Source organism: Poromitra crassiceps, assembly GCF_964638095.1.
Source record: "Poromitra crassiceps genome assembly, chromosome: 4".
Lineage (NCBI taxonomy): Eukaryota > Metazoa > Chordata > Actinopteri > Beryciformes > Melamphaidae > Poromitra > Poromitra crassiceps.
The window spans coordinates 58,673,952-58,694,533 of NC_139626.1; the positions used below are offsets into that span (position 1 = coordinate 58,673,952).

The following is a 20,582-nucleotide window of genomic DNA, read 5'->3' on the forward strand; positions in this document are numbered from 1 at the left end:
GTGAGTGGCCTGACTGAGGGCACCAAAAAAAAAAAAAAAAAAAAAAAAAAAAAAATTTTTTTTTTTTTTTGGTGCCCTCAGTCACGTGATGCCCTACGCAGTCTGCGTACTCTGCGTAATGGGTTGGAGCGGGCCTGGGTGTCGTGTCATGTTCATGACAGGTGTCGTGTCGGTCTTATGCACAACCCTTCAAATAAGGTGTTGCCGAAAATACTACCGTAGCTTATGTTCGATGGGAGCCTTACCTAAAATCCAAGAATTATTGTAATAGCTTCAAATAAAATTGCTATCCCTGATGTGGCTTTTTATCTCTTTTTTCCTTCTTAAATTCCTTTTCTTTCATTGTTTTGAGCGTAAACTCCTTATGAGTGTTGAATGTAGAGATCTACAGGGTTAGGATTTGGGATGGCCACTTCGCGCACCAAGAGATTTAATCCGCCATTTATTTTCTCATAGACATTTCGTAAAACGCTTATAAAAATAGTTTTACTTAGTCAAACCAAATGATTCAGAAACAGGAGAGACCATACAACATTTCACTCTGACCAAAATGTAAAAGAAATACCGGATTAAAGAAAATAGATTTTTTTCCCCCGATGTTTTGGTCTGAGTGAAATGTTCTATAGTCTCGCCTGATTTTGAATGTAGCCGAATTGCTTGGTTTCACCAAGTACATTTTTATAAGAATTTTACGAAATGCCTATGGGAAAATAAATAGCGGATGAAATCTCTTGGTGCGCATGCCTAACCCGGGAGTGGGCGTGACTTTGGCTCTCTATACTTGTCAAGTTTATAATAATCTGTGGAACGGTCATAACCCAGATTTCAAAAACTTACATTGATACATTTGATGGCAAAAACATGATTATTCAGCGTGTCTTTAACAGGTTTTTCTTAAGCACTTTAAATTGAGAGTCATACAAATGACAGAAATAGCAATACAAGCAAGACATCTGAATGTAATTGCTAACTAAGTCTCACAGAAACATCTCCCTCTCTCCACCGAATCACAGCTTCCTTCAACACTCACTCTACTTTACTGTCTACCAGCCTCGCTTCTCTCTACCTCTCATATTGGTGTCTTCTTCTAGCATTTCTCTCACTGGAATGCTGTCAGGGCAGTAAGACTCCCACCCTTCACCTCCTTGCTACTGGCTGCTGCTAATGATGGGAACTAAATGCATCAAACCTAAGTGTAAAATGTGATCTTGCATGGCTAACATACTGTTTTGTATTTCTATCTAGTGTAAAATGTGATCTTGCATGGCTAACATACTGTTTTGTATTTATATCTAGTGTAAAATGTGATCTTGCATGGCTAACATACTGTTTTGTATTTCTATCTAGTGTAAAATGTGATCTTGCATGGCTAACATACTGTTTTGTATTTCTATCTAGTGTAAAATGTGATCTTGCATGGCTAACATACTGTTTTGTATTTATATCTAGTGTAAAATGTGATCTTGCATGGCTAACATACTGTTTTGTATTTCTATCTAGTGTAAAATGTGATCTTGCATGGCTAACATACTGTTTTGTATTTCTATCTAGTGTAAAATGTGATCGTGCATGGCTAACATACTGTTTTGTATTTCTATCTAGTGTAAAATGTGATCTTGCATGGCTAACATACTGTTTTGTATTTCTATCTAGTGTAAAATGTGATCTTGCATGGCTAACATACTGTTTTGTATTTATATCTAGTGTAAAATGTGATCGTGCATGGCTAACATACTGTTTTGTATTTCTATCTAGTGTAAAATGTGATCTTGCATGGCTAACATACTGTTTTGTATTTATATCTAGTGTAAAATGTGATCGTGCATGGCTAACATACTGTTTTGTATTTCTATCTACCGTAGTGTAAAATGTGATCGTGCATGGCTAACATACTGTTTTGTATTTATATCTAGTGTAAAATGTGATCTTGCATGGCTAACATACTGTTTTGTATTTCTATCTAGTGTAAAATGTGATCTTGCATGGCTAACATACTGTTTTGTATTTATATCTAGTGTAAAATGTGATCTTGCATGGCTAACATACTGTTTTGTATTTCTATCTAGTGTAAAATGTGATCTTGCATGGCTAACATACTGTTTTGTATTTCTATCTAGTGTAAAATGTGATCTTGCATGGCTAACATACTGTTTTGTATTTATATCTAGTGTAAAATGTGATCTTGCATGGCTAACATACTGTTTTGTATTTCTATCTAGTGTAAAATGTGATCTTGCATGGCTAACATACTGTTTTGTATTTCTATCTAGTGTAAAATGTGATCGTGCATGGCTAACATACTGTTTTGTATTTCTATCTAGTGTAAAATGTGATCTTGCATGGCTAACATACTGTTTTGTATTTCTATCTAGTGTAAAATGTGATCTTGCATGGCTAACATACTGTTTTGTATTTATATCTAGTGTAAAATGTGATCGTGCATGGCTAACATACTGTTTTGTATTTCTATCTAGTGTAAAATGTGATCTTGCATGGCTAACATACTGTTTTGTATTTATATCTAGTGTAAAATGTGATCGTGCATGGCTAACATACTGTTTTGTATTTCTATCTAGTGTAAAATGTGATCGTGCATGGCTAACATACTGTTTTGTATTTATATCTAGTGTAAAATGTGATCTTGCATGGCTAACATACTGTTTTGTATTTCTATCTAGTGTAAAATGTGATCTTGCATGGCTAACATACTGTTTTGTATTTATATCTAGTGTAAAATGTGATCTTGCATGGCTAACATACTGTTTTGTATTTCTATCTAGTGTAAAATGTGATCTTGCATGGCTAACATACTGTTTTGTATTTATATCTAGTGTAAAATGTGATCGTGCATGGCTAACATACTGTTTTGTATTTCTATCTAGTGTAAAATGTGATCTTGCATGGCTAACATACTGTTTTGTATTTCTATCTAGTGTAAAATGTGATCTTGCATGGCTAACATACTGTTTTGTATTTATATCTAGTGTAAAATGTGATCGTGCATGGCTAACATACTGTTTTGTATTTCTATCTAGTGTAAAATGTGATCTTGCATGGCTAACATACTGTTTTGTATTTCTATCTAGTGTAAAATGTGATCATGCATGGCTAACATACTGTTTTGTATTTATATCTAGTGTAAAATGTGATCTTGCATGGCTAACATACTGTTTTGTATTTATATCTAGTGTAAAATGTGATCTTGCATGGCTAACATACTGTTTTGTATTTATATCTAGTGTAAAATGTCATCTTGCATGGCTAACATACTGTTTTGTATTTCTATCTAGTGTAAAATGTGATCTTGCATGGCTAACATACTGTTTTGTATTTATATCTAGTGTAAAATGTGATCTTGCATGGCTAACATACTGTTTTGTATTTATATCTAATGTAAAATGTGAACTTGCATGGCTAACATACTGTTTTGTATTTATATCTAGTGTAAAATGTGATCTTGCATGGCTAACATACTGTTTTGTATTTCTATCTAGTGTAAAATGTGATCTTGCATTGCTAACATACTGTTTTGTATTTCTATCTAGTGTAAAATGTGATCTTGCATGGCTAACATACTGTTTTGTATTTCTATCTAGTGTAAAATGTGATCTTGCATGGCTAACATACTGTTTTGTATTTATATCTAGTGTAAAATGTGATCTTGCATTGCTAACATACTGTTTTGTATTTCTATCTAGTGTAAAATGTGATCTTGCATGGCTAACATACTGTTTTGTATTTCTATCTAGTGTAAAATGTGATCTTGCATGGCTAACATACTGTTTTGTATTTATATCTAGTGTAAAATGTGATCTTGCATGGCTAACATACTGTTTTGTATTTATATCTAGTGTAAAATGTGATCTTGCATTGCTAACATACTGTTTTGTATTTATATCTAGTGTAAAATGTGATCTTGCATGGCTAACATACTGTTTTGTATTTCTATCGGCACGTCATTTTTGCATTTTTGTTCTTGCCTTGCTTTGCTGTGGCTGTTTTGCTTTTTGCCTGTTTGTCTTGCTGCTTGTGCGACTCTGTTGCCTGATGTTGGTCTGCTAGCTACTTTTCTGTTGCGTGTGTGCTAGATTGTATAATGTTTCTTATGTAATGTCTCCTGTCACTCATAATACCTGTAAACAAATGGATGTGTTGGATATGTGCTGTTGTCCTTTTAAATGTTTTTTTTATTTATTTTAGTCCCTACCCCTCTCCCTCAAGAGGCTTGCCTTTTGTCAGGTCGCCATTGTAAATAAGAATTTGTTCTTAATGACTTGCCTGGTTAAATAAAGGTTAAATAAAAATAAGAAAAAATAAACGCGGGTGGAGGAAACCTCACCTTCTTCTCCATGATGGTGACCACATCAGGCAGACCACCAACCACTCTGCCGCGGTCTGAGAGGAGGAACACAAGTTATGATTATTTTTTATTTTTTTTCTGTCCTATATTCACACACAAAAAAAGACAAACCACTGTAGATCACATCTGTGCATGTTCAAGAACTATTTATGACAACAACATCACTACATTTGCATTTTTTCAACTTTTGGCTCATTTCCTTCATCATGATACAATTTTGCATCATCCATGGGCTATTTCCTGTTGCATAATACTTTTGTCATAAGTGAAGGAAATGTCTATTTAATGACAGGTAATGACAGGTGTCTATTTAAAGACAGACTCTAGGTGAGTCTGAATGAGTACAGAATAGAAATGAGCAAAAGTGGCAATAAAAATAAAGATATACTCACTCTTCTCAGCGAATGCGGCCGCCCTGAAAGATAACACAACATTGGTATGTTTAATATAATTTTGATGCAATCCTCAAATTCAAATGTTAACCAATGAATGAACTAATACTCTAAAATGACTTACTTGAGTCTTAGATACTCCTCATATGCATCAGTGTATGCTGCAGAAAGAAAAATAATCTTAAAGACAGTTGAATGACTTTCATTATAATGATAATAATAATAATAATAATAATAATAATAATAATAATAATAATAATAATAATAATAATACATAAGTTTTATATAGCGCTTTTCTGGGGAACTCAAAGACGCTTTACAATACATAGAAACAGTACATAATACAGTAACCAAAATAAATAACAAGAACAAATACAGATACAAAACAAATACAGATCAATAGATTGCATTGATGGAATGGTGGTTAGAGGTAAAAGTCAGATATTGTAGGCTGTTTTGAAGAGGTGGGATTTGAGTTGGGTTTTGAAGGAGGTATATAGTATTATTCAAAATCAGAGAAAATGAATCAATCAAAATCAGTACTTAGTCAAGAAAGTAAAAAGTAAATGCAGTAAGAAGAACAAGTAATACAACAGCAAAAAAAAAGAAGGTATAAAATAGTAGCAAAGAAATTAACGAAAATAGGGCAATGACAAAATGAGATGCAACAGCAGTCAGTACAAGAAACATAGCATATAAAGGCGTGTTTGTCTGAAGCCATGACGTGTTCCACGTTCTGGTTCTGGTTCTGGTGCTGAAGCCGGTCCTTACCTTGTCCAGAGAGGTCAAAGGACCTGCTGTGAGTCTGGACGCCGTCTAAGATCTCGATGGAGTAGAGACCCTTCTCTTTGTCAGAGGGGTCGCTGATCTGCATCCAGGCCATCTCTGCCGTGCCACCGATCTTCATCTTCTCAGAGGAGGCGATCTTACTGTCCCTAAAGGGTTAACACAGAGTGAGACTCACTTGTTAAATAGGGCTGGATCATATGCTGAATTCATAATGATACTGCCCCGATTGGACTGCTTGTTAGCAGCAAGAGACCGATGTAGCAACAGGAGCTCGCGGTTTCAACAGACAGCTGACTCTGGAGCCAATATTCTCTGTGGGTCCAACTATCGCAGGCAGGGGCGGACTGGGAAAATAATTCAGGCCGGGCATTAGATACCAAGCAGGCCAGGCCTATACGGGCCGACGTGTGCGAAAAATTTGGGCCGTTTGAAGCCCAATTTGGGCCGTTTGAAGCCAGATTTTGGCCGTTTGAAGCCCAATTTGGGTCGTTTGAAGCATGATTTGGGCCGTTTGAAGCCAGATTTGGGCCGTTTGAAACCCAATTTGGGCCGTTTGAAGCCCAATTTGGGCCGAGTCCAAGAGATGCACCCACTTTAACCCTGAATAAAGTAATAAAACCACTAGTAAACCAGTAGGCGGCGCCTGGCCTGCTGTTCAGTGAGTGGCCTGACTGTGGGCACACAATTTTTTTTTTTTTTTTTTTTTTTTTGCAGGCCAGGCCAGGCCAGGCCACCGGGCATTTGCCCGACGTGCCCGATTATGCAGTCCGCGCCTGATCGCAGGTATGTCAGAGACTGGTCTAACATTGATGAACTTATCTTTTAAGCCAAGGCCACATAACGTTGCCCTTTAAGCAGCCAAGGCCACATAATGGTGTCCTTTAAGCCAAGGCCACATAATGGTGTCCTTTAAGCCAAGGCCACATAATGGTGTCATTTAAGCCAAGGCCACAGAATGGTGTCCTTTAAGCAGCCAAGGCCACATAATGGTGTCATTTAAGCCAAGGCCACATAATGGTGTCCTTTAAGCCAAGGCCACATAATGGTGTCCTTTAAGCCAAGGCCACAGAATGGTGTCCTTTAAGCAGCCAAGGCCACATAATGGTGTCCTTTAAGCCAAGGCCACATAATGGTGCCCTTTAAGCCAAGGCCACATAATGGTGTCCTTTAAGCCAAGGCCACAGAATGATGTCCTTTAAGCCAAGGCCACATAATGGTGTCCTTTAAGCCAAGGCCACATAATGGTGTCCTTTAAGCCAAGGCCACATAATGGTGTCCTTTAAGCCAAGGCCACATAATGGTGTCCTTTAAGTCAAGGCCACAGAATGGTGTCCTTTAAGCCAAGGCCACATAATGGTGCCCTTTAAGCCAAGGCCACATAATGGTGTCCTTTAAGCCAAGGCCACAGAATGATGTCCTTTAAGCCAAGGCCACAGAATGGTGTCCTTTAAGCCAAGGCCACATAATGGTGCCCTTTAAGCCAAGGCCACATAATGGTGTCCTTTAAGCCAAGGCCACAGAATGATGTCCTTTAAGCCAAGGCCACATAATGGTGTCCTTTAAGCCAAGGCCACATAATGGTGTCCTTTAAGCCAAGGCCACATAATGGTGTCCTTTGGGCCAAGGCCACATAATGGTGTCCTTTAAGCCAAGGCCACATAATGGTGTCCTTTAAGTCAAGGCCACAGAATGGTGTCCTTTAAGCCAAGGCCACATAATGGTGCCCTTTAAGCCAAGGCCACATAATGGTGTCCTTTAAGCCAAGGCCACATAATGGTGCCCTTTAAGCCAAGGCCACATAATGGTGTCCTTTAAGCCAAGGCCACATAATGGTGTCCTTTAACACTTTGAGTGCCACGGCCCTTGGGCAAAAGGTTGCTTGCTGTGCCACATAGGCCGCAATGCATTTTAAAACAGTCATATAATTTCTTTAATAATTACTATGTAAACACTGAACACGCACAAATAACGATGAGACTCTCTTCTATCACCTGCAAAAAAAAGTTTATTGATCCCATTTTCCGTTCTTTAGTTATGAGCCGGAGAAGATAGCTTGATTGAACGAAAAACAGACCTTTTTTTCTACGAGCTGAGATAATGAGCCTTTTGTGAAATTAAACATTTCAAGCACATCACTGACTCTGAAGCTAATTTTCTGATGTAGTCACACCTCAAAAATAATTTCCTTCAATAAAACAGTGAAGGCAAGGGAATTTTGTTTGGAAGAATAATATTTTTAGCTGAAACCAGCAGCGCTGGCCCCTGCGTGCGCTGCTGGTTGCAGCTTCTTGCTGATCTTTTGCTGCTGGTGGGCATCGGATATTCTGGCTTGCGTTTGCCAACCCTGTCCTGCTGTCTGGGTCAGTGTGTGCTGCTCTGCGTGCCCCACCTCCCCCCCTCCTCCTCCCCCCCCCCCCCCCGTTGTGGGAGGAGTGTCTCTCTGCTCTGCTCTGCTCTGCTCTGCTCTGCTCTGCTGTTTTCTCTGCCTGTGCTCAGCACTGAAAAAGTCCGCTAGATCCAGCTTTTTTACAGCCGCGTGTACCAGCTCCCATGCTTCAAGTTGAGAATAATAACAAATCCACGGCTGATCATGCGAATGGGCTGTTGCAGCGACACCGAGGTGCTCAATTGTGATAGCAGATTGGCTGCTGCAGGGGCACAGCTAAATGCTTCAATGAAGCCGCTGCATACGGACGGATGCGATGCGATTTCCTTTTCCCCAATGACTTCTTCTGTGTTTTACTCCACGTTCTCTCATCTGGAGAGCGCTGTCGCCACCTAAGGGTTCTGTAAAATAGGTTAGACACATTCAATACCTCTGATATTGTAAGAGGCGATGTAAGAAGCTGAGATGGACACCCCCCCGTCAAAAAAACAATTTCGAGTTATTGACGCCATTTGGCGTCGCTGGCACTCTACGGTAAATTTCTAATGACGCCATATGGCGTCGCTGGCACTCAATGTGTTAAGCAGCCAAGGCCACAGAATGGTGTCCTTTAAGCCAAGGCCACATAATGGTGTCCTTTAAGCAGCCAAGGCCACATAATGGTGTCCTTTAAGCCAAGGCCACAGAATGGTGTCCTTTAAGCAGCCAAGGCCACATAATGGTGTCCTTTAAGCCAAGGCCACATAATGGTGCCCTTTAAGCCAAGGCCACATAATGGTGTCCTTTAAACCAAGGCCACAGAATGATGTCCTTTAAGCCAAGGCCACATAATGGTGTCCTTTAAGCCAAGGCCACATAATGGTGTCCTTTAAGCCAAGGCCACATAATGGTGTCCTTTAAGCCAAGGCCACATAATGGTGTCCTTTAAGCAGCCAAGGCCACATAATGGTGTCCTTTAAGCCAAGGCCACATAATGGTGTCCTTTAAGCCAAGGCCACATAATGGTGTCCTTTAAGCCAAGGCCACATAATGGTGTCCTTTAAGCAGCCAAGGCCACATAATGGTGTCCTTTAAGCCAAGGCCACATAATGGTGTCCTTTAAGCCAAGGCCACATAATGGTGTCCTTTAAGCAGCCAAGGCCACATAATGGTGTCCTTTAAGCCAAGGCCACATAATGGTGCCCTTTAAGCCAAGGCCACATAATTAATAATCCATAGTTTTGCTGGTGGAATAAACAGTATATAATAGTTTTGCTGGTGGAATAAACAGTATATAATAGTACCGGTGCTTCCAGGCGGTCTTCATCTCCTCGGTGTAGTAGGTCATGTAGCACTGCAGCCTGATGCCCTCTGGAGTACACTGCAGCACCAGTTCAGAGGCAGAAGAGCCTGCACACACACACACACACGCACACATGCACACACACATCAACACACTACCAGCACAAACTGCTCTACAGGCATAGCCTAAAAACCTTTTTGCCTTGACAGACAACTCCTTCAGCCAATGAGCGTCGCCAAATCCAATCCAAATCCACTCAGATGATTGGTGAACACATATTCCGCTGATGCAGACATACTCTTGTTCTTGTTTAATTGTAGTTATTGAGTTCATGTCTTTTGAGTCTATTGAGTCTATAACTGCACTTATGGCTGTGTTTACTCTACTAACGCTAACTAGTGTCCTCTAGTAAGAGAGTGGCGTCAGCGGAGGACCAAAATGCGAGACTCATTAGCCAATGAACAGCCAGGAATGGGTCTCGCGCTACTTTTGCATGCTAAAATAAAGCTGATAATGTACAATTTGATTCAAGGGATGAAAAACCCTTTCAAAGTACAACACAAACGGTCTATTTTGCTGCAACTCGACAGTGCTGCTTTTTTTTACTCAAGAGTTCCACTTTCTACTACCTGGAAAAAAACTGGTCCATTGGAGTGAATGGAGATGTCGGAACTCTTCTATTATACGGCTCTGACGCTAACGTCACCGCTCGCTGCTTTGGGAGAAGCCATTACTGTTGCCAGCGGCGTCCCTGATTGGCCGGTTACAATGAAATCTCTGGAAATGGCTTGGGGGGGGGTGCGTTGTGATCCGTGGAGCGAAAGAGAATGTGAGGTCACATGACGAGGAAGGATTTAGCAGGCTGAGCACAGTCAGTGCAATAAACATGTTGCTGTCACATGTCTCAACTTGCTTGACCTACAAACCGGATCTGAACATTTACAACGGACAAAAGACCTGGAAAACGTCACTACTGCTACTGTACAGTAAGCACTTTATGCACATACATTGCATATGGTGGTGGTGCAGGGAGGAAGGTAATATAATCATATTATATAGAGGACTTCTGTTGGGTTTTAGTGTGTGAAGGAATGTGTCAAAGGTACTTTTTGGTTTGAGGTTGTTGCTTAACTCATTGAGTGCCATGGACGTCGAAGGACGTCCAATTAAATAGTGACGTAGAGTGCCATGGACGTCGAAAGACGTCCAATGCGTTTTTTGACGGTGGGGCATCGATCAAAGCCCCCTGCATCTCCTGTCCAATTATTGTAGGTATTGAAGGTGTATAACCTATTTTACGGACTCATTAGGTGGCGACAGTGCTTGCTCGGTGCAGTCCAGATTAGAGACAGGTCCGAGAAACAGCCTAAAAGCCGTGGATCAAAGACAAACCGATGCATGCTCCCAGAGCCATTTGCTCTGTCGCGGGAGCTGACATTGGCTCCGAACAGGAGTCAATCCGCGCTCACAACTGAGCCCCTCTGTCCCTGTCTGTCTGTCTGTCTGTCTGTATAGTTTCTCCACCCGATTAGCAGCCAGGAAAGCAGCCCCTGACGCCAAACCATTCAGCAATCCGGGTTGGCTCTTCCCTGCTGTGGCGCTGAGAGCCGACAGCAGCACACAAACGCAGCACTCCGAAAATATAATGGTTGCGTGAGGCTGTGTGCAGTGTGGGGAGGAGTTTACGGGGGGAGGGGGGGAGGGGGGTGGTGCACGCAGGGCATCACACAACAACTACGTCACTACATCAGAAAATATTATCTTCAGACTCAGTGAATGTGCTTGAAATGCTGCATTTCACAAAAGGCGGATTATCTCAGCTAATAATTTGAAAAGCCTGAAAACGCTGAAAACAACCTATCTTCTCCGGCTCATAACTAAAGAACGGAAAATGGTATCAATAAACTTTTTTTTGCTGATGATACAATAGAGCCAGCTCGTTCTTGTGCGTGTTCGGTGTTTACATAGTAATATCACACAATATTCTGTGGGCCTCGAGAAATCACTGAAAACGCTCTGAAAACTCTGGCACTGGGAGCATCCGTTCTCCAAAAGTGGCTGGCACTCAATGAGTTAAAGGGATACACCACTTTTTTGGAAGTTTAGCTCATTTACCACATCCCCCCCACATAACCAAGATACACCACGCCTTACCGGCACTGTCCGCTCAGTTTACAGTGAGCTACAGTCGTGAAGTTAGTAATTATCGCCATAGAATGGAGGCTAATGGTACAGCTGTTAAAAATCTGCCAAAACACACATCTCACGGCACCAAAATACATGTTGTGCTTCGGGTAGTCACCACATGATGAAATGTTAATCCAAAATGCACATAATCTGTCTTTTTGGAAGGAAAAGAGGTCGTCGGCCATGTTTGGAAAGTAGTGCCGGCTACCTCTTTTCCTTCCTAAAAGACCAATTTTCTGCTGGTCGCTGGTCAAGTTTTCCTTGCAAATTTGGCGGATGTGACGTTCTGCGCGTTCACGAGCTTGCCAGTTGTCCTGGCTCTCGCCAGAAATATTACCAATGAAGAAGAAGGCTAACAGGAAGTGGCTAACGTTATGTTCGTCGCTAGCTACAGTACTACAGTGTGTGTGTGCGCGCGTGCGTGCATGCGTGTGTGTGATTCGATTAAATCTCATGACGTGATAAGATCATGCATTTTAGCACCGCGCGCACCGATCTCTTGAATGAGGAAATGGAAATCCAGACCTTGTAGAAAAGTGTCGATTTTTGGGGTTAGGGGTTGAAAGTAATGTCAACTACTTTCTGAGGCACACAATTACTCACATAAGACCCTAAATTGAATAGTTAGAAGGTTTTTGTGGATTTTGGTTTCCCAGGGACTTTAATTACTTGCAGCTGGTGGGGGCGGAGTTTCTGCCTGACAGGACCAGGAGCATTTTTCTCCATGAGGTAAACAGAGAGAGAAGGCAAAACACTGCCCATGTGCTTATAATACAGAGATTATATGATACAAAGTGGGTTGATTACCGGTAAAGCCATCCTTTAACACATTCAGTGCCAAGGACGTCTGTGGACGTCCTAAAAAAAAGTAACGAGGAGTGCCAAGGACGTCTGTGGACGTCCTAAAATCATAATTCATATTATTCCATAATTCTGCTGTTTAAGGTCGTACCTAGCCAGTGAGCATGAATCCCTTCAAGGGATCACACGGCGCCACCTTAAACATCGTCACAGGAGCTGCTCCACCCACCTCAGATCCTTTACTTTGTACAGGAGACAGCGGAGAAAGTGGAAACGGATGCATGCTTTCTGCCAGAGCCGTATATATTGCTCTGTCTACAGCGGACAGTGGGCTCGGCTGCATCCGCGCTCACAACTGAGCTCTTATGCTTCTATCTATCTCCACACGATTTCCTAGAAAGCCAGCATCCGAAGCCGAACGGCCAAGCCTTTTCGTTCAGTCGCGTTTGCCAGCGCGCATCATTTCCTTCTTGATGGGCGCTGGGATCTGCCCGGGGCAAAAACGAGAAAACAAACTCTGTGCGTGTGGGAGGAGCCCGCAGCTCAGAGGTGGAGAGGGGAGAGGGGGGAGGGGGGGGGGGGGGGGAGAGGGGTGTGTGGCACACAGGCTTCACAGAAACCACACCACACGCCACCACATCAGAAAACACCAGCCAGAGTCAGTGAATGTGCTCGAAATTAGAGTGCAAAAGGTATTCATAAAAGGGCCTATATCTTGGAAAGTAAAAAAAAACGACAGAAAACCCTTGAAAGTGCACTTTTTTGAGAGGCTGTAATTTCATAATGGAACTGTCTAGAAACAAATTTTCTTCTTTGGAAGAAGCAGGAGTGTTCAATGTTTCATTAAAGTCCAGCCCCGTTAATATAGCCATAATAGAAAAAATTCTATAGCTGTTTTCAACTGAATGGAAGTGAATCTGGCACAGGCTCCAGACAATTTTACTGAAGCGCTGTGGCACTGAATGTGTTAAGGAGAAAACCCCAACTAGGCCTGAATCATGTAAACTGGGGTTTTCCTCATTGCATTATGAGTGCATGTAAACACGCCAATCAAATTATTTCCACAAGTTGATTATTCCCAGTTAGCAGGTTGGCAGAGTTGCATGCTGCAGGCAGGCTGTGCTGCCTCATCCACTGTGTTGCTCAGGAGAAGCTCTGGAGGTGTTATCAGTAATCACACATACATCATCCACTGTGTTGCTCAGGAGAAGCTCTGGAGGTGTTATCAGTAATCACTAGGGGTGTCACGATATTTCGTCGCACGATATATCGCGATATCGAAACGTCACGATATGCGTATCGTCAGAAAAAAATTATATCGTAAAAAAAAAAAAAATTGCTCCTGAATAATAATAGAACAAATTTAGCAGAATCAAAACGCATGAGTGAGGGGGTAGACTACTACTGGCATGGCAAAACAGCTCAAGGGGTACATAAGATTACATAAGTTTAGGGACCATTGAGCATGAGTTATTTAAGAAATAGATTGTATACTTTATTCTTCTTTCACCATGCAACAAACATTTAGTTTGTGACAGTGTGACACATTCTATTGCAAGAGAAGCATTATCTTCCATGTTGTTTTATAGTTATTATAATAACAATTTCCAAAAACAGCATTTGTTTTGTATTTTGTGTAATTCAAATGAAAGACAATTTTTCCAGTATTTTCCCAGGGCTCGCTTGGAAAGAGGTTTCGATTTCAACGGGACTCACATGGTTAAATAAATGATAAATAAATACATAAAAATTATTTACTTTTGTTAAAAAGAATATTGTTAAAATATCGTATCGTATCGTTATCGTGAACCCAATATCGTGTATTGTATCGTATCGTGAAATTAGTGTATCGTGACACCCCTAGTAATCACACATACATCATCCACTGTGTTGCTCAGGAGAAGCTCTGGAGGTGTTATCAGTAATCACACATACATCATTCACAGCCATGCATGAGTCAGCTTCACCGCCAACAAGCCAGTTAGAAGTGATCATCACACCATGACAAATATTGATATTTTTAAACGTAAGATTAAAAACTCACCTTTTCAGGTGGTCTGGCTTTTATGTAGTGTTTTCTAATTTCATGATTTTAGTATTCATACTTATTTTATTTCTTTATCATTTGATTCTTTGTCTTGTTTTATTAACATTTTAATTTAATGTTGATCATTACTATTCTTACTTATTCTATTTTTATCGCTTGTATTATCTTTTTTATTTCTTTTTATCTTATTTATTACTTATCTTTTATTATGTAAACTGTACCTTTTAACGTTTTATTTATTGTCTTATTTCAATTAACTCGTTTTAGGTGTGCATCAGTCTCCAAATCATTCTTATTGGGCCTATTATTATTATTTTTGCTTTTCTTTTGTCAATCGCATGTAAAGCACTTTAAATCCAGTTTGATTGATTGATTGATTGATTGATTGATGAGAGAGAGTTTGGGATGATGCGTTAAAAAATCAGGTGATCAAACTCAAATCCTACCAGCAATTTGGGCGATGGCATTGATGATGTCGTCAAACACTGCAGACGAAAAGAGAGAAAGGAATTGATATCAGAATATGAATAAGCAATAAGAAATATGACAGCGTGTGTGTGTGTGTGTGTGTGTGTGTGTGTGTGTGTGTGTGTGTGTGTGTGTGTGTGTGTGTGTGTGTGTGTGTGTGTGTGGGTGTGTGTGGGTGTGTGTGTGTGTGTGTGTGTGTGAGTATAGCTGAATAAAATAATGAGAGCATACCTGAGCCTGAAATTTCAAACACAGATGTGTCTTTTCCTTTGTCGTCACCGAGAGTAGCTTTGTAAACGCCCTGGTCCTTTCTAGAGAACTGGAAAACACAATATCATGTTTAGTTTTAGTTATTTGCAGGTAATTAAACTTGGGCTTATACTGGGTCTCTACCTACGAAATTAAACCAATAGTGATAATAATCTAGAAAAAACATACAATAAACAAAAAACACACAAGAGAAACAAGCAAACAATAAATGTAAACTAGAACGACCGCACCGCGGATATATGCCTCCGCCAACAAGTGAGCAGTCGACATGCATGTCTGTCCTGACTTTGACGTTTGAGCCAAATGTGGAGAAATTTCGTAAAGGTGTTACTGAGATATGGCGTTACCGAGCTTGAAAATGGCGCTCGTGAGGTCACAGTGACCTTGACGTTTGAGCACCAAAATGTAATGAGTTCATCCTTGAGTCCAAGTGGACGTTTGATTAAAATTGGATGAAATTCTGTCAATGCGTTCCTGAGATATTGTGTTAACGAGCATGAAACGAGCGGTCGTGAGGTCACAGTGACCTTGAACTTTGACCTAATCAGTTAATACTTGTGGATGTTTGAGGCAAATTCGAAGAAATTCCATCAAGGCATTCCCGAAATATGGTGTTATCGAGCTGCTTGAAAATGGCGTTGGAGAGGGTCACAGTGACCTTGACCTTTGACCTTTGATAACCAAAATCTAATCAGTTTATCCTTGTGTCCAAGTCGACGTTTGAGCCAAATTGGAAGAAATTCCATCAAGCCGTTCCTGAGACATCGCGTTAACGAACTTGGGAGTCACAGTGATCTTGAACTTTGACCACCAAAATCTAATCAGTTCATCCTTGAGTCCAAGTCGACGTTTGAGGCAAATTTGATGAAATTCTGTCAAAGCATTCCTCAGATATTGTGTTAACGAACATCGGATGGATGCGGAAAAGGAAGTGACGGTGGCTTTTCCGTCAACGTTAACGCATAAACACACTGCATAGAAGATGTCAACTCGTCTTAAAACAACTGGAAAATTACTGGAAAGTCGGGGCGCAAGTTGCTAAGACTGTAAACAGTGGAGCACGGACGCGTGGCAGGAGAGGCGCGCTGTACAGGAAGCTGGGAAAAACGGTGGGGCTCTCCCAGAGTCTATTTTTCAAATAAAAATAGACTCTGGATTCCCAGATTGCGTTTTCGGTGCTGTGCCTTTTCTCTGGGTAAACAAGAAGTGAGCTTGAAATGAACTGAGCTGCTAATTTTCTGGGACTGTGAGCTATAGTTCAAAGTTCAAAATATGAGCTATGAACGTGAACTAGTTCATTTTAATCTGCATGAGCTGAACTTTGAGCTAGCTCTTGTGGTGAAGTGTGAGCTTGCACAACACTGATTTTCAACCCCCCTCCCTCTCAAATTCACAAACTTTCAAGAATTTCAAGGACCCGTGGGATCCCTGGCACAATCTAGAAGCTTGTTGTGTTCCCTCAGCAGATGAGAGGTCTAGTTACCCGAGAGCTTCTTTCTGTTCCCTCAGCAGATGAGATTAGATGTTTAGTTACCTGAGAGCTTCTTTCTGTTCCCTCAGCAGATGAGATGAGAGGTTTAGTTACCTGAGAGATGGGGAGAGCGACGGAGCCAGACATGACGTTGGGAGGAGTTTCAGGAACAATCTCCTCGTCATCCTTGAACCAGCGGAAGCTCGTCTCCTTCTTCACGTTGGCCACCTGAGACGCAAAACAACAGCATGACTGGTGAAGAGGGCGGGACTCTCACAGAAACAAAGTGATCAAAACTGTGAAAGAATACTACGAATAGTCCCATAAGAAACAGAAAGAGACTACGAATAGTCCCATAAGAAACAGAAAGAGACTACGAATAGTCCCATAAGAAACAGAAAGAGACTACGAATAGTCCCATAAGAAACAGACAGAGGGGAGAAAAATTGTGCAAGTGTGATTTTAAAAAAAGTACAAGGGTGGGGTGTATGAAAATATCTCACAGGATGACCCTTAAACTCAATTAGATGTCAGGGAAATGGAGGAATGAACAAGAAGCTACAATATTTATTTATATATATATATATATATATATATATATATATATATATATATATATAGTATATAATTGTATATTATAGTATATAATAATAATAAAAAATGTTTACCTTGCAGACAAGGAACACGGTACAATCCTCAGCCACAGCGAAAGACAGATACTCAGCGAAATGTGGCCCTAAAATGATCATAAAACAGAATCACATTACTGAGGAAGCGATAATGACATCAATCAAATGAGACGTACAGACCTATATAAGTTATCATTTGTTTTAATCAGTGCTGAGTAGCAGATGGGTGGAGTTGACCACATCAGGACCGTTCAGCATCAGTTAAGTTGTCGGTCAAAGAGAAGCATTACTCGTTTACTAACTTTGCTCTGAAAACGGCCTTAATTTTCGGTCGCTTGCCATAGGTTTCATGTAAAAAAATAAAATAAAAAAGGCAGACGGTATGTACATATCAACCTCATTTCACTCTAAAGTTCCCAAACATTTGATATGTTATAGGTTCCAACATAGACAAATTAGTGGCTATAATAAATCACAATTAATGTTGCATTTTTCAAAATAAAAGCTTTCATTCAAACTCAATACAATACACAAATTGAAATATCTGACTCCAATTGATTGAAATCCGTCACAACAACTGAAAACTTTAATCTCTGTGTATAGACAGACAAACCTATCCGACACCAAAGTAGCCAAACCATACCATGTAATCAATTGTTGTACAGTATTATCATCATTATTCAACATTTGTTTAATTCTCATCTATATTCCATGTTCTGCTGCTGCAGTGCATCCCAAAGGTTTCTTTAAACTTTCATATATAATCGGATGTAATCTAAGATTCAATGCAAAGTAAGGTAAAGGTAAAGTCCCACTGATTGTCACACAATGTGTGAAATTTGTTCTCCGCATTTGACCCATCCCCTGGGGGAGCGGTGAGCGGCAGCAGCGCCGCGCTCGGGAATCATATGGTGATCTAACCCCCCAATTCCAACCCTTTGATGCTGAGTGCCAAGCAGGGAGGCAATGGGTCGCATTTTTATAGTCGTTGGTATGACTCGGCCGGGGCTCGAACTCACAACCTCCCAGTCTCAGGGCGGACACTCAGACCACAAGGCCACTGAGCTGCAACCAGTTCCCAAAGGTTTTGTTAAACTTTATATAATCTGATGTAATCTAAATTGCAATGTAACCAGTTCCCAAAGGTTTCTTTAAACTTTTATATATAATCTGATGTAATCTAAAATGCAGTGCAACAAGTTCCCAAAGGTTTCTTTAAACTTTCATATCTGATGTAATCTATGGTGCAATCATGTAACCAGTTCCCAAAGGTTTCTTTAAACTTTCATATATAATCTGATGTAATCTAAGGTGCAGTGCAACAAGTTCCCAAAGGTTTCTTTAAACTTTCATATATAATCTGATGTAATCTAAGAGGCAGTGCAACAAGTTCCCAAAGGTTTCTTTAAACTTTCATATATAATCTGATGTAATCTAAGGTGCAGTGCAACAAGTTCCCAAAGGTTTCTTTAAACTTTCATATATAATCTGATGTAATCTAAGATGCAGTGCAACAAGTTCCCAAAGGTTTCTTTAAACTTTCATATATAATCTGATGTAATCTAAGAGGCAGTGCAACACGTTCCCAAAGGTTTCTTTAAACTTTCATATATAATCTGATGTAATCTAAGATGCAGTGCAACAAGTTCCCAAAGGTTTCTTTAAACTTTCATATATAATCTGATGTAATCTAAGATGCAGTGCAACAAGTTCCCAAAGGTTTCTTTAAACTTTCATATATAATCTGATGTAATCTAAGGTGCAGTGCAACAAATTCCCAAAGGTGTCTTTAAACTTTCATATATAATCTGATGTAATCTAAGATGCAGTGCAACAAGTTCCCAAAGGTTTCTTTAAACTTTCATATATATCTGATGTAATCTAAGGTGCAGTGCAACAAGTTCCCAAAGGTGGCTTTAAACTTTCATATATAATCTGATGTAATCTAAAATGCAGTGCAACAAGTTCCCAAAGGTTTCTTTAAACTTTCATATATAATCTGATGTAATCTAAAATGCAGTGCAACAAGTTCCCAAAGGTGTCTTTAAACTTTCATATATAATCTGATGTTATCTAAAATGCAGTGCAACAAGTTCCCAAAGGTGTCTTTAAACTTTCATATATAATCTGATGTAATCTAAGCTCGGCCGCAGATACCTTGCTTCCTGAGGTGCTCTTTCCTCTGGAAATCGGCCTCCTTCAGAGCAGCTTTGAACACTGAGAGAGAGAAACACAGCAGAGTCACCATGGAATCCAATAAACCAACACAGCTAGTCTCAGTGTGTGCGGAAAGTGTTTAGCATGTAGCTACTGCTGTATTCTGCCTGACTGTTGGATACAGGCCCATATTTAATATTATTTTTTATATTATAAACACATTATAAAATAGTCTAGTTAAAATATTAATATTCCTAACACACTAGGAATAAGAGAACATCTTGATATGCTGTGAAACACAATACCAACAAAAGTATGCAATGCAATTGGGGATATCTTAAATATTGGGATTTTGAAACCTAGTGGGGACATTTGAGTGTATTTTGTTAACTGATATCTGAGCTCAAAATGAATTCTGAGCATGGGAGAGAAAAATAAATCTCACTAGAATTCCTAATATATTACAATATAGTACATACACCCCTCTCATCAGTTTTTCAGATATAAATATAATATTATGTACTTTATATACATGTATACAAAAATGGACATGATGGAACCAACAAATTGAACCAATAAATGAACCAATCAGTTAGTGAGTTTTCAGGCAGAGTGCCCTGATGGTGAGGAGGCCTCACCGTCTCCCACCAGCACCAGGGAGGTCTGATTTTTGGCTTTGCCGTCGTGGATCTGGACCACGTAGGATCCCTCGTCGGCTCTGGTGAAGTGCTCCACCATCATCTGGATGACTCCAGTCGCCACATCATGGCTGATCTTACGGCCCTGAGCACAACACAGGGGACATTATATACAGCTAGTACAGCTGCTGTTGACTGACAGTATGGTCTAACATGGGCCCTCCTTGATCTAACTTCGTCTCTCTCTTTCCTTATATAAAAAAAAAAAAAAAAAAAAACCTAACCAACCTTGTACCACTAACCTAAACTTGTACCACTGTTCCTTCAGAAGTTGTAGTTGTCACAGACTGTGCTCCATAGTTGATTGTTCTATTGCTGACAAAAAATGTGCTATTGTAAGTCGCTTTGGATAAAAGCGTCTGCCAAATGACGTAATGTAATGTATATGTAATGTAACATTAAGCTGTTGAGAGGACCTCCACGCCTACAGTGTTTATTATTTGCATGACTTTGTTTCAGAATTAAAATGAATGCACTTTGTAACTTTAATTATACAACATGTAGTTCCGACCAAGCAATCTGATTGGTCAAGGACCGTTCTCAAATGAGCATAACAGCACCCCTAGCCGTCCTCAAATCATTTATTTGAGAACGCCCTCATCACTAAAATATCACTCCACCGGCCGGTCTGTTTAGCAGAGAACA

General features: G+C 40.2%; 1 protein-coding gene across 1 annotated transcript in view; it reads right to left on the bottom strand.

Annotated features, from left to right (window-relative positions):
- myom2a (myomesin 2a) overlaps nt 1-20,582 on the bottom strand; it is a 98,484-nt gene that overhangs the window by 5,141 nt on the left and 72,761 nt on the right. The window contains exons 26-36 of the mRNA XM_083635999.1: nt 19,878-20,022; nt 19,240-19,299; nt 17,122-17,189; nt 16,568-16,681; nt 14,944-15,031; nt 14,691-14,729; nt 9,211-9,316; nt 5,524-5,687; nt 4,877-4,913; nt 4,753-4,775; nt 4,340-4,395 (exon numbers count right to left, since the gene is read on the bottom strand). Of these exons, the coding sequence (XP_083492125.1) occupies nt 4,340-4,395; nt 4,753-4,775; nt 4,877-4,913; nt 5,524-5,687; nt 9,211-9,316; nt 14,691-14,729; nt 14,944-15,031; nt 16,568-16,681; nt 17,122-17,189; nt 19,240-19,299; nt 19,878-20,022 (900 nt within the window). The remainder of the gene's footprint in view (nt 1-4,339; nt 4,396-4,752; nt 4,776-4,876; nt 4,914-5,523; nt 5,688-9,210; nt 9,317-14,690; nt 14,730-14,943; nt 15,032-16,567; nt 16,682-17,121; nt 17,190-19,239; nt 19,300-19,877; nt 20,023-20,582) is intronic.